Genomic DNA, 13,879 nt, shown 5'->3' with positions numbered 1-13,879 from the left:
GTATTTTTAGCAACACTTCACAATTGGTGAGATGTCATAATGAGAAATGGTTAATTTGTTTGATTTATAGGGCTACAAAACTGATAGATACAGAGCATATAATGGGCATTTTGTATATAGACCCATACATCTGTTTGAAGCCTTCTTTTTATTATGTTGTAAGTAGTCAGTATGATTCGGCATGTGTCAAGAATGATTTATGGCTTTTGACTTTTTGACTTTTCCCCTCCCCCACGTGGCCCACCCGCCTTGCGCTGACCCCCGTGACCTGTTAATGATATCCAGATGTGACCTTTGACCTGTTAATGATATCCGGATGTGTAAATCAGCATATGTGGAATTCCGATGTCGACCTTTGCCCTCCGGGGGGAGAAATATGATGTTTGTATAACTCTGTCTGGTGAGGACACCATAAATGAAGTCCTGAGGAATGTTTTTGAAGATCTTATGGTCTGTTGGTGTCTGGCATCTGACGCCCGCATGACTGGGGAGGAATTCGGTAGCATTCCAAGGTACGCTTAGATAAATAGATCTCAGGCATTTCATAGAACACAGAACATGTCACAATATGTGTGTGCGCGCACACATATAATCTGATGCCTGGATAAAAAGGTATTAAATAACACATCTAATGATGAATGAATCCCTTGCATTTTTCCGTGAGGAAAAAAGTTCCTCTTACATCTATACAAAAGTCTTCCATGTGCTCCTTGCTGGCCTACATACTGATGATGTCCGAGGATGTGCTGGATGAGTTCAACCTGAATACGTACGAGACCACATGGGGAGGCTACATGAGTCTCTTGCCAGCTGTGAGATGCTGCAGAAAAGCAAAGCAAGTAACTTTTACTGATTTTGGGGAGTAAAACTGTATTTACTAAAAAATATATGCACACCAACAAAGAGCATATCATATGCACGCAAAAACGGTGTATTATATGGACACCAAACACATGTGTATCGTATGCTCAACAAAGATTTTGCACATAAATAGCACATAAAATCAGGGCTGTCAGTCGATTAAAAAATATTAATATTTAATCTAATTTATTACAGGGTGCTGTGATTAATTAATCGAATTAATCGCAAACTAAATTTAGGTGTGAAAATACCCCCAAAAGATCATTTAAACCTATTATTGTGTCAAATGTTTAGGCTACATAAAGTATGGAACATAAAAGAAGATAGTTCGAGAAACATCTCTGTATTTTTTGTTCATGCATTGAAATTCAAAACAGCTTAGTTACCAACAGCATTCAAAAATACCTTATTTTATGTTGTGCGAAAGAAAGTAAGTCATTCAGGTTTGAAACAACATTAGAATTTTTTTTTTTATTATTTATTTATTTATTTTTTTTTAATAAATGAAATGATACTTAAAGAAACGAAAACTACCAGAAAATAGCAGTCAATTTCTTTATGAATCGGTTCGTTCAAACACAAACAAATCGGTTCGTTCGAATTCAGTAAACAGCTCTCTGGTTCACACGATTCGTTCAAAACGCGGATTCATTCAGAAACTAAGGCCCAATCCCATTTCTACCCCTTACCACTACCCCTCCAACCAAAAGAGAATCGAGACACCCCTACCCCTTCACGTGAAGTATTGTAGGAGTGAGATGACGTATGATGGCGCGTGACGGTATAGTAGTGGTGTCCCAATTCTTAGGGGAATATTTTCACCCCTACCCATTCACACTCCGTTTCAAGGGACAAGGGGAAGGGGTAGGGGAAGGGGTATCAAATAGAATAGCTTTATAGGTAATATTTTTGTTGGCAAAATTAAACAAAATGCAAAATATTGTTTTAAAATTTTGCACAATATTAACTTCTTATTTACTGAACTGTTGTATAAAATCACATTTGCACTCGTGTTCTTCGTGACAAAAACAGCACTCGTGTGATATTGCTTTCGCTGCTGGTGTGATATCGTGCATCATATGATAAAAAATATGAGACAAAAACTCATACAGGGGCATTTTTTGCCCCAATATCTTAACTGCATTTATGGAGTTGTTGTCCTGCATCATGTTTGTCAACAGTCAACTGTATGAAATGTAAGATGATGCACAGGATTGTGGGCGGGGCCAGTCCGTTAATATTTTTTCATAACTGATTAAGTTAACGTGTTAAACTGACAGCCCTACGTAAAATACAAAATAATAATAATAATAATTGACTGTGGTATTGATATGCATTTTCATGAGACCGGGCTCTTTTATCTAGAAAGCTTGAATGTTCTTAGAGAACTGGTCCTACAAGATAAACACAATATATGTGTTTGACAAATATCTTCTTTTACAGACTCTCCTCATGTAAACTCAATGATACCTGCTGTGAAACTGTGGCTTTGGCCCTGCAGATACCAAACTCACCCATGATAGAGCTGGACATGAGTCACAATGAGCTGCAGGACTCAGGAGTGAAGCTGCTCTCTGAGGGCCTGAAGAGCCCAAACTGTCAGCTGAAGATATTGAGGTTTGAGATTCAGATGTTTTTTTTAATTTTTTATTAGGGGTACAATAGCAAACGAAATTGCTGGTTTGGTACGTACCATGGTTTTAAAGTTATGGTTTGGTATGTTTTCGTTACAGTGAGGGGAAAACTAAACATAAAATTGATTCATTTTTCCTTTTTTTATTAGACAGTGATTTACTGAAAAAAAATTGTGGCTCTGTCTTTAAATAAATTCAGTCAAAATTACATTTTTGTAAAGGGTAAAAATATATATATATTGCTGCTAATGCTAATACTATATAAGTTGTCCTATTACTTGCACATTACTATAATATTACATTTATAGTAATTGAATTAATTGTTCACTATCAACAACACAGCCCAAATAATTAAAGGGGTGGTTGACTGTTTTTTTTTTCTAGGCTTGATTGTGTTTATGGGGTGCAGTCTAACATGTTAATGCTTCGCTTTAAAAAAAAAACACATTATTTTTTACATAATTTATCTTTATTCTACAATGCTCTGTCCCTTCTCCAATAAACGCTCTGATGATTTCCTGGTTTTATGAAGCCCCTCCCTCAGAAATACGCAATGAGTTCAGATTGGTTAGCTGGCCCTGTGTGTTGTGATTGACTGGCCACCTGGTGAAGTCCAGAAAAGTCACGCCCCTCATCTCAGTGGCACGCGCTCAGTTTGTATTATAAACAATGACATCGTCAATATTGCTTATTAATTTGAGCCTGATTGTGACTCAGGGAATATTAGTGAAGAGGATCGCGCAGAACCGGACGTTTCAGAATGGTATGATTTTTTTTTTTTTCTCTCATACTTTTAGATAAGCTGTCATTAGTAAATGCTACTGCTTATGTTAGCTTCTAATATATGGTTTTATCCTGATTAAAGCTATAATACAGCAGAATACATGATTGCATTGTAGCATTTTTGTAAGAGTAAGAAGTATTTGCCAGCATGTATTGCTCACTACCACCGCAACAGCGTGCACGTCCATGTGTAACGCTTCTCGTAGCTATGTGAAAAATATCTGTCTGTCTATACACATAAAGTGTATAATTGGAACAGTTCATTGCTGGAGCTGACGAGCTGATGATCTGAATGAGAGAGCGAGAGAGAGAATGAGAGAGAGATGCAGAGCAGGGGACTCGAGGAACAGGATTAAGAACTGCTGAAAACACAATAGTGTAAACCGGGCCTTATATACATTTTTATGCAAAAGTTTGGGCACCCCTGATAATTACCTTAAATTAATAAATACCTTGTAGATACAGTAACATTTAAATTCTGAAATAGAATTTAATGAATCAACAGAAACAATGCAATGTGAATCATAACAAAAACAGACAAGTGCAAAAAATTTGAGCACCCCAATGGAATCAGGAAATCAATATTAAGTAGAGCCATCTTTTGCTGAAATAACAGCCTGTGGACGCTACAGCCACTGATAATTCCCTGAATTCTGACTGCAGGTATTTTTACTATTCTTCCTTGTAAAATGTCAGTTTGATGGCTGACGAGCATGGACAGCCCTCTTCAAGTCAATCCATGGATTTTTGATGATATTCAAGTCTGGGGACTGGGATGGCCATTCTAGAACATTGTATCTGTGTCTGTGCATGAATTCCTTGGTAGATTTGGAACAATGCTTTGGGTCATTGTCCTGCTGAAACAACTTCAACCTCTTGACTGATTCTTGAACATTGTTCTTAAGAATCTGCTGATATTGGGTGGAAACCATGTGACTCTCAACTCTGACAAGTTTTACTGTACCTGCGCCTGCCACACAGCCCCACAGCATGGACCCTCCACCTAATTTAACAGTAGCGAGCAGGTTCTTCTTTTCCGCCATGTAAAGCACCTCTGGTGGTGACCAAATAACTCTATCTTAGTTTCATCTGTCCACAGCACATTATTCCAAAATAATTCAGGCTTGTCCAGATGAGTCTCAAACAACTCTGCTTGTTGGCAGTATGCAGAAAAGGCTTTTTCCACATCACCTTTTCATTGAGCTGTTCCTTGTGCAGAGTGTGCTGGACTGTGGAACGATGCACAATGACACTATCAGCAGCAAGATGTTCTTGGAGCAAGATGTTCTGTGGTTTGTCTGTGACCACTCTAACCATTTTTCACTGTTACCTTTCAGATATTTTTGACAAGGACTGTTCCAGTGGCCTTCCATTTTCTAACAATATTTCTGACTGTGGAGACAGAGACCTTAAACCTTTGTGAAAATTTTTGTATCCTTCTCCTAATTCATACTGACAAATTATCCTAGTTTTTAGGCCATTAGGGAGTTCTTTTGAGGTTCCCATGTTGCTACTTTCCAGTAGAGAATCAAGGAGAAGCACAACTACCAATTAGTTACCTTACATATCATTTTCCATGATGTGTTGCACCCTAGTTTGCAGTGTTAAGGTTCACTGAGCCAATCGAATCAATATTGTGTTGTAATTAATCAACAATAAGAGACTACATGTTTTAAAATCAACACAACTGAAAGGGTGCCCAAACTTTTGCTTTATTTATCACATTTGACTGCTACACTAAGAATTTCTGTCTGAAAAACACCCCTCATGCAGCTTTCTCTAGAAACTGAATGGTATATCACCAGAATATTTTCTTATAAAGAAAGAGATAATTATTATGCAGCCTCAGAGGGGTGCCCAAACGTTTGCATAAAACTGTATGAACAGATTTTTTTCGTGGACCCCTAGTTTTGACGGCATTGCAACAACTCTTCCTCTTTTCTAAAGCAGCGCAGCATGGCCCTGCCCCCTTTGTTGCATGTTCCCAGGGGCAGGGTTTATGTAAATTTCAGGGTTTGTGATGTCACCAACTTAGGAAATAGCTTGTTGTAGTCCCTACCAGCCGTATTTGTAGGCATTAAACTGCCATAATTTTAAAAGACATTATCTCCGTTTGCATTGAACTTTCAACGTCGTAACTTTGCAGATATTGTTTATGCTCAAATAGCAACATTACACACTAACTAAAGTGAAAAAAGTGAAATCACAATCAACCACCCCTTTAAATTAAATAGCTATTTAGTGTTAGATAAAATAGTCAACAACATTGTATGCAAATGTGTAAACTGAACGTTAGCTTTAACTTCTAATGCTAATAATAAAACCTGTTTTTACTCCAATTCATTTTGGCCATAAATTGTTTGGTCACACTTTTTGCCTCAATAAACTTCTCATTTACTTCTTCTTAATAGTTTGTAAGGTAGATGTTAAGTTTAGGTATTGGGTAGGATTAAGGATGTAGAACATGGTCATGCAGAATATGTCCTTTATAAGTACTAATAAACAGCCAATATGGTAATACTATGCATACTAATAAGCAACTACTTAATAGTGAGAATTGGTCCTTATATTAAAGTGTTACCAATTGTTTTGATGACCGATTAATTTAAACATACCCTATATTAAATAATGAAGTAATTTATCTTAGTTTCATCTGTCCACAGCACATTATTCCAAAATAATTCAGGCTTGTCCAGATGAGTCTCAAACAACTCTGCTTGTTGGCAGTATGCAGAAAAGGCTTTTTCCACATCACCTTTTCATTGAGCTGTTCCTTGTGCAGAGTGTGCTGGACTGTGGAACGATGCACAATGACACTATCAGCAGCAAGATGTTCTTGGAGCAAGATGTTCTGTGGTTTGTCTGTGACCATTCTAACCATTCTTCGCTGTTGCCTTTCAGATATTTTTGACAAGGACTGTTCCAGTGGCCTTCCATTTTCTAACAATATTTCTGACTGTGGAGACAGAGACCTTAAACCTTTGTGAAAATTTTTGTATCCTTCTCCTAATTCATATTGACAAATTATCCTAGTTTTTAGTTCATTAGGGAGTTCTTTTGAGGTTCCCATGTTGCTACTTTCCAGTAGAGAATCAAGGAGAAGCACAACTACCAATTAGTTACCTTACATATCATTTTCCATGATGTGTTGCACCCTAGTTTGCAGTGTTAAGGTTCACTGAGCCAATCGAATCAATATTGTGTTGTAATTAATCAACAATAAGAGACTACATGTTTTAAAATCAACACAACTGAAAGGGTGCCCAAACTTTTGCTTTATTTATCACATTTGACTGCTACACTAAGAATTTCTGTCTGAAAAACACCCCTCATGCAGCTTTCTCTAGAAACTGAATGGTATATCACCAGAATATTTTCTTATAAAGAAAGAGATAATTATTATGCAGCCTCAGAGGGGTGCCCAAACGTTTGCATAAAACTGTATGAATAGATTTTTTTCGTGGACCCGTAGGTTTGACGGCATTGCAACAACTCTTCCTCTTTTCTAAAGCAGCGCAGCATGGCCCTGCCCCCTTTGTTGCATGTTCCCAGGGGCAGGGTTTATGTAAATTTCAGGGTTTGTGATGTCACCAACTTAGGAAATAGCTCGTTGTAGTCCCTACCAGCCGTATTTGTAGGCATTAAACTGCCATAATTTTAAAAGACATTATCTCCGTTTGCATTGAACTTTCAACGTCGTAACTTTGCAGATATTGTTTATGCTCAAATAGCAACATTACACACTAACTAAAGTGAAAAAAGTGAAATCACAATCAACCACCCCTTTAAATTAAATAGCTATTTAGTGTTAGATAAAATAGTCAACAACATTGTATGCAAATGTGTAAACTGAACGTTAGCTTTAACTTCTAATGCTAATAATAAAACCTGTTTTTACTCCAATTCATTTTGGCCATAAATTGTTTGGTCACACTTTTTGCCTCAATAAACTTCTCATTTACTTCTTCTTAATAGTTTGTAAGGTAGATGTTAAGTTTAGGTATTGGGTAGGATTAAGGATGTAGAACATGGTCATGCAGAATATGTCCTTTATAAGTACTAATAAACAGCCAATATGGTAATACTATGCATACTAATAAGCAACTACTTAATAGTGAGAATTGGTCCTTATATTAAAGTGTTACCAATTGTTTTGATGACCGATTAATTTAAACATACCCTATATTAAATAATGAAGTAATTACTAAACTAAAAGTGTAAATCCACTCTCTGACAGTAGGTGGTGCTTAAAGAACAACAGAAATAGAGCAGTTTCCCTGGTAACTGCTGTACACAAACCAATGCTGCACTAATACATAGTACTTTATTAGGCATCCCACAGAAGAAATATGAAAAGGAAATACCATTGATACTTTGCTGCAGACAGTTGTTAACTTCAGAAATGCATTCATAATTCATTCATTCATACAATTTCTCTCAGCACTCCACTTTAAAGGTTGTAAAACCTCAATGTCTTCCACTATGTTTTCACAAAAAAACAAGACCTACGCTGCAAGCAGCACCTGTGTGAGACTGTTGCTAACTTTGCTTAATGCTGGACAGTAGTTACCTTGAGTCTTTCAAATACAGGGTTTTTCACTATGCCGTTCAGTTTAACAGGCTGTGCACTCACTGGACAGTGCTGTGAATGTGTGGCATCATCTCTACAATCATCAAACTCCCGTCTGATAGAGCTGGACATTAGTGACAATGACCTGCAGGATTCAGGAGTGAAGCTGCTCTCTGATGGACTGAAGAGCCCAAACTGTCAGCTGAAGATACTGAGGTTTGAGATTCATTCATATATTACATTTTTAATAGGTTCTTTAATGCATGAATTTTGAATATGTATGTATAAGAGTCGCTCTTTCTAAAAGGGATGAAGAATATGGTTGCATAGAAAATAATGTCAAGAGTCAGCAGCACAGTTTAAGGTGCCGCTGATGCAGCATTTCATTTACTCAGATCTTAAAACCCAAACTTACCTAAACAGGGCTATTTCCTTCAGGAGATGCAAATCTATTTGCTTATAATCCTCAGTATCTGGTAGATGGCTGTATAGGTCAGTTGGTCATCAGAACCATACTATTCTTTCAGTCGAACTTGTAATTTATCAGCATATATCAAATGAAGTGTAAATATATAACAAAATATATGTTCAGATTCCCTTACGCAAAGAAAATATATTTCCTAATATATGAATGATTAATATATTAACCGACATAATGGTATATTAGAAATTTTACAGAATAATATATTGTGTAAATATATTACAATATATTGAATAATACATAAGGAATTGCTGCTTTTCATATATTGCAAAATATGTGACAATATATTTACTTATATATCACAATATATGTCATTTTATATTCAGTAATACACTTTATAATATATAGATGTACATGTGATAAGATTTGGTACTGCATGTGTAAAAATATGAACATATATTCATGCAGTATATGCACACACATATATGGAAATATATGTTTCTTATATTTAACAATCATTTATGATATGCATGTTTCAGATATTAAAATATAGCTAGCTTACAATAGCATAAGCACACCTGCTCATAATAAAGCACTTAGTGAACAGACTATCACTGTGCTGAACAGTGCACTACCATTACTTTTTAAACAAAGTAACATATAGTTTAACAGTGTTTGGCCAGTCGTCTTCCTGACCACAGGCTCTACTCTTCTGCACAATGGTAACCCCACAAACGTACACATACCAGAAACCATTTTACATTTCAAAATAATACAACATTAAACACTAACAGATATCAATATATAGCTATATATTGTCAATGCATATATTGAAAAATATAAGCACTAGTTTCCAATATATGGAAATGTATTATGTAATATATTGCATTATATTTTGCAGTATATTACCATATATTGTTGTTTCGTAAGGGATGTTCAGATTCATATGCTGTAAACTCACCAGTCAGTGTTGCGAAATTGTGGCATCAGCTTTACAATCATCAAACCTCAAGTGTTTATAGTAGCTCCAACCTGCTCCAACACACTTGCCTGGAAGTTTCTAGTGAGTCAGAAGAATTTGATTAGCTAGTTCAGGTGTGTTTATTTTTGGGTTAAAGCTAAACTCTGCTGGATAGTGGCCCTCCAGGATCAGGATCATCAATTAATAGGGGGCAGCCCTAGTAAGCTTTTATTACTCTGTTCAGATTGGCAGGCTGTATACTCACTGGACAGTGCTGTGAATTTTTGGCATCATCTCTACAATCATCAAACTCCCGTCTGATAGAGCTGGACATGAGTGACAATGACCTGCAGGATTCAGGAGTGAAGCTGCTCTCTGATGGACTGAAGAGCCCAAACTGTCAGCTGGAGATACTGAGGTTTGAGATTCATTCATTTAGTATACTGATCCATTATAAACAATGACTGTATATGTTTATTAGATTATTTAATGCTTGAACTTTGTATATGTATAAGACTTACACTTTCTAAAGGGAATGGAGAAAATTGTTGCATAGAAAACAATGCATTTTAAGATGCCGTTGATTTTATTTACTCAGAACATAAAACCCAAACTTCTCCAAACATGACTTTTTCCTTCAGGAGAGTCAAATCTATTTGCTTATGATCCTCAGTATCTGGTAGATGGCTGTATAGATCAGCTGGTGATTGGAGCCATATTCTGCTTTTAGCAGAAACTTGTAGTTTTCACTTTTATTAAATGAAATTGACATGTAATTTTTCAGTTTTTATTGTTCTATTCAGATTGGCAGGCTGTACACTCACTGGTCAGTGCTGTGAAATTGTGGCATCAGTTCTACAATCATCAAACTCCCATCTGATAGAGCTGGATATGATTCGCGATGAGCTGCGGGACTCAGGAGTGAAGCTGCTTTCTGATGGACTGAAGAGCCCAAACTGTCAACTAAAAATACTGAGGTTTGAGATTCATTCATTCAGTATATTGAAGCATTATAAATACTCTCTATTGCATTAATTTTGTATACAACAGCACAGTTTAAAGGGGTCATCGGATGCCCATTTTCCACAAGTTGATATGGTTCTTTAGGGTCTTAATGAAAAGTCTATAACATACTTTGATTAAAATTTCTCAATGGTAGTGTAAAAAACATCCTTTTTACCCTGTCAAAATTGGCTGTGTTCCCTGCAAGCCATTCTAGTCCATGTTGCTTTAAATGCTAATGAGCTCTGCTGACCCCGCCCCTCTCTTCCGTGGGGTGACGAGCAGACTGTAAACTTCAGCCACGAAACTGGCTAACTAGCACATATTAGGAAAGACAATTTGCAAAGTTTCATAAAAAACCCTTATACTCACTTCTACCGTAGATGAAGCTGGATATCATTCTTATCTTAAAAAACAAAATGTAACAAATATTTTTTTACATTTTTGGCATATATATAAATTAAAAACAAATGAATAAATAAATATACAGTAAACTGAAAAGTTAATAGAGAAATATCTGTGCAAACATAATCAGGCCGACGGACAAATAGCCTTAACATGAAAGGAAAACTCAGTTTTTCAGAGGTCAGAACTCAAACAAAATAAATATATATAAAAACGAATAAATTAATGGCTGCACACTGCAACACTACAAGAATCTGGACAATTAGTCTATACCTGACTCAAAGCTATGCCTTACTCAATATCTTCTCATATTATGAGAAAGGGAACAGAAGTTTGTCTACGACATTGGGGAGAAGTGAGCTCTATGTATTGCCCGCAATAAAGCTGGACTTTGAGTAGAGGCACTCTGATGTTGTAGAAGTTAAGTTAAACGTTGTGCAGTAAGCACAGTACTAATTTGCACTTACACACTCTGCACAATCTTTTGGATATGCACCTAATATTAGCCACATTTATCTAGGTCAGGGGCGTCCAATGCTGCACCTGGAGGGCCACTATCCTGAAGTGTTTAGCTCCAACCTGCTCCAACACACTTGCCTGGAAGTCTCTAGTGATTCCGAAGAATTTGATTGGCTGATTTAGGTGTGTTTATTTTTGGGTTAAAGCTAAAATCTGCTGGACAGTGGAAGCAACTGCATTCGCGAGACTATGAGACTGTTTTTTTTTTTCATGTTTTTGGGGGGGTTCTGCTATGGTTAAGTTGGCTAAATGGTTATGTTTTGTCCGTTTTAATTGTGTTTATTGTTGTGCTGTAGCACAGAAGTCCATTGATGCACGAAAAGGATAAAATATTTGTAGCTGTGTTTTAGTCTGCACTGAGTGTTAGGCATCCGTCAAAAATAGACTAGGCACCTATCTTTAGCGAAGCAGCACAGAGAGCCGCTTCTGAAATGTCGTATAAACACAAGCTTTGACTAGGGTGGTTGCGATCAGCTCTGGTGACCGTGTCAGAGCCGTAATGCGCCACAGACGTGTGCAGTGTAAAGAAGGGGTTAGACCACTGATCTGAACTGCCTTGTATGAGCAGCAGTCACGTGAATAATTTGCCGGAGCCACGCGCATCTGTAGACTAGTGCAGTGTAATTCTCACACTTTAGTTGTATCTATAGCTTCTCACAGACTGCGTGACCATGAGGAATGATTACCTCCAATTGTAAGTCAGTATGCAGTTTTGCCCATTGCTCGCATGCCAGTGATTATCCCTCTGTTGGCACGTGTGCCATAGGTTGTCGACCCCTGTCCTAGAGTAATAGAGATTCAAGTTGCATTTATTGATGCAGTGGCAGACTGTGTTAAGTGACAGCGGTTTTCCTAAGTACTCCTGAGCACATGTGGCTATCTGAGGTTTGAGGTTTCCTGCCTTGCCCTACACAGACTGAGTTTTCTCTGGATTCCCTGAATCTTTTCACAATATTATGTATGGTAGTTGGTGAAAGATCTAAATTCTTTGCATTGAGAAATGTGATTTTTGATTTGACTCTTCTCTCATGAAATTTGGCACAAAGTCATGAGCCATGATCCAGCTTCGTTTGCACTGACTGAGATGCTCCTTTTATACCCAAGCATGATATTACATGATAACTATTACCAAAGTACCTGCTTACTGTTTCAATTTAAACAATTGGATATTCTATAACATTTTCTCTTTTATTTTGCCTCTGTCCCAACTATTTTGGAGTGTGTTGCAGCCATCAAAATCAGAATTTGTTTATATTGACAAAATGCTTTTCTATATACTTTTGTCAATTAAATAAAAGTTAAAGAGAATTAATGGATCAGATATTCTTGATTTTAGAGCATTTTACAAAATGTCCCAATTTTCCTGAGGGTTGCATTAATCATCTACAATTTATATTAAATGCAGTTTAAAACTAGCAGCTAAATGTTTGTTTACCTCATTCAGGTCACATGATTTATGAAGGTTTTGTCATGAGTTCTAATGTCTCAGATAATCTTCATTGTTTCTGTGTGTGTTTGTAGATTGTCTATCTGTAGGGTGACAGATGAAGGCTGTGGTTATCTGGCTTCTGCTTTGCGCTCAAACCCCTCTCATCTGAGAGACCTGGATCTGAGCTTCAATAACCTTGGAGAATCAGGAGTCAAGATGCTCTCTGATCTACTGAACGAGCAAAGCTGCACACTGAACAAACTGGATATTGAACAGTGCGAATAATTTTGTCTTGTGAATGTCTGTATATCTTTTCAGTTTTACTATCAGTGAAGTAAACTGCCGTTCAAAAGGAGCTGTAGAGCTGCAGGAAATAGAGGAAAATATTATTTATTTATTTAGGTACACCTCATTCTCAATGAAAGTACTTACATGGATAGGTCAGCCAAATTAAAAATTGTTGTCATTTACTCACCTTCACGTCATTCTAAACCTGTATAAATTTCTTCTGTGAAATAAAAAAATTACATTTCATTAAAATATTTCGTGAATAACTGAAGTCACCATTCTGCAATTCTCTCAGGGATGCACAGTTTTATAAATGCATTTAGACTGAATTTAATGCTTGATTATACTTTACTCTTCATTTATTAGACTCACCGTGAATACTGAGTTGGGCTGTTTCATATTTTTGTGAAAACAGTGATATTTTGCAGGATTCTTTTATGAATACAATATTATAAAAGAACAACATTTATTTGAAACAAATCTTTTGTAAAATTATGTATTTACTGTTGCTTTTGATCAATTTAATGTATCCTTGATGAATGTGTTTTTTTAAACACCCAGAGTAATTAATGACAGAATTTTCATTTTTGGTTGAACTATCCCTTTAAGTATAGCATCTTGCTTGTTGAAATAAACTCGTTCAGCATTGAGTGGCTTTGAAAAATCACTGATCATTATTTTTTTTTGTGCCAGTTGCTATTTTTTTTTTTCTTAAAGCAAATGTATTTATTATTTGCTCTGTTACTGGCCAAACTGGCAACCACTGTATTTCAATCATGATCCAAACAAAGATGTCACACACATGTAGGAAGAGCAGTTGTATTTTATTTAAAATAGATTGAATAATTCCAGGATTTTAAGCAAAAAAAAAGAATGGTCTGATATTAGCTTTGTGAAGCTGTTACATTAAACAGCAGACAAATAAAAACAGCAGATGGACTGAATGAAACTGCAAATTAACTCTCTGAGAGTTGGTGGCACTTATGAAATAGCAGCAGTATAGCAT

At 36.4% G+C, this 13,879-nt stretch overlaps 1 protein-coding gene across 1 annotated transcript; it reads left to right on the top strand.

Annotated features, from left to right (window-relative positions):
- The first annotated feature begins 345 nt into the window (after positions 1 to 345).
- On the top strand, positions 346 to 12,870 carry LOC107582334 (NACHT, LRR and PYD domains-containing protein 12-like). The gene is made up of 6 exons (XM_016268131.1): positions 346 to 512; positions 2,305 to 2,478; positions 7,891 to 8,064; positions 9,475 to 9,648; positions 10,034 to 10,207; positions 12,678 to 12,870. Exons 1-6 carry the CDS (start codon positions 346 to 348, stop codon positions 12,868 to 12,870), a joined length of 1,056 nt encoding a protein of 351 aa, XP_016123617.1.
- The last annotated feature ends 1,009 nt before the right edge of the window (positions 12,871 to 13,879 follow it).

Source organism: Sinocyclocheilus grahami, unplaced genomic scaffold (genome assembly GCF_001515645.1).
Source record: "Sinocyclocheilus grahami isolate Dianchi unplaced genomic scaffold, SAMN03320097.WGS_v1.1 scaffold43.1, whole genome shotgun sequence".
Classification (NCBI taxonomy): Eukaryota; Metazoa; Chordata; class Actinopteri; order Cypriniformes; family Cyprinidae; genus Sinocyclocheilus; species Sinocyclocheilus grahami.
Note: the sequence above shows the minus strand (reverse complement) of the source record. Positions and strands in the feature narration are given on the sequence as shown.

Coding starts and splice junctions, on each gene's coding strand:
- LOC107582334 (XM_016268131.1), top strand. CDS start 346: ATGTCGACCTTTGCCCTCCGGGGGGAGAAATATGATGTTTGTATAACT. Junction 513..2,304: donor GAATTCGGTAGCATTCCAAG/GTACGCTTAGAT, acceptor CTTCTTTTACAG/ACTCTCCTCATGTAAACTCA. Junction 2,479..7,890: donor TGTCAGCTGAAGATATTGAG/GTTTGAGATTCA, acceptor TATGCCGTTCAG/TTTAACAGGCTGTGCACTCA.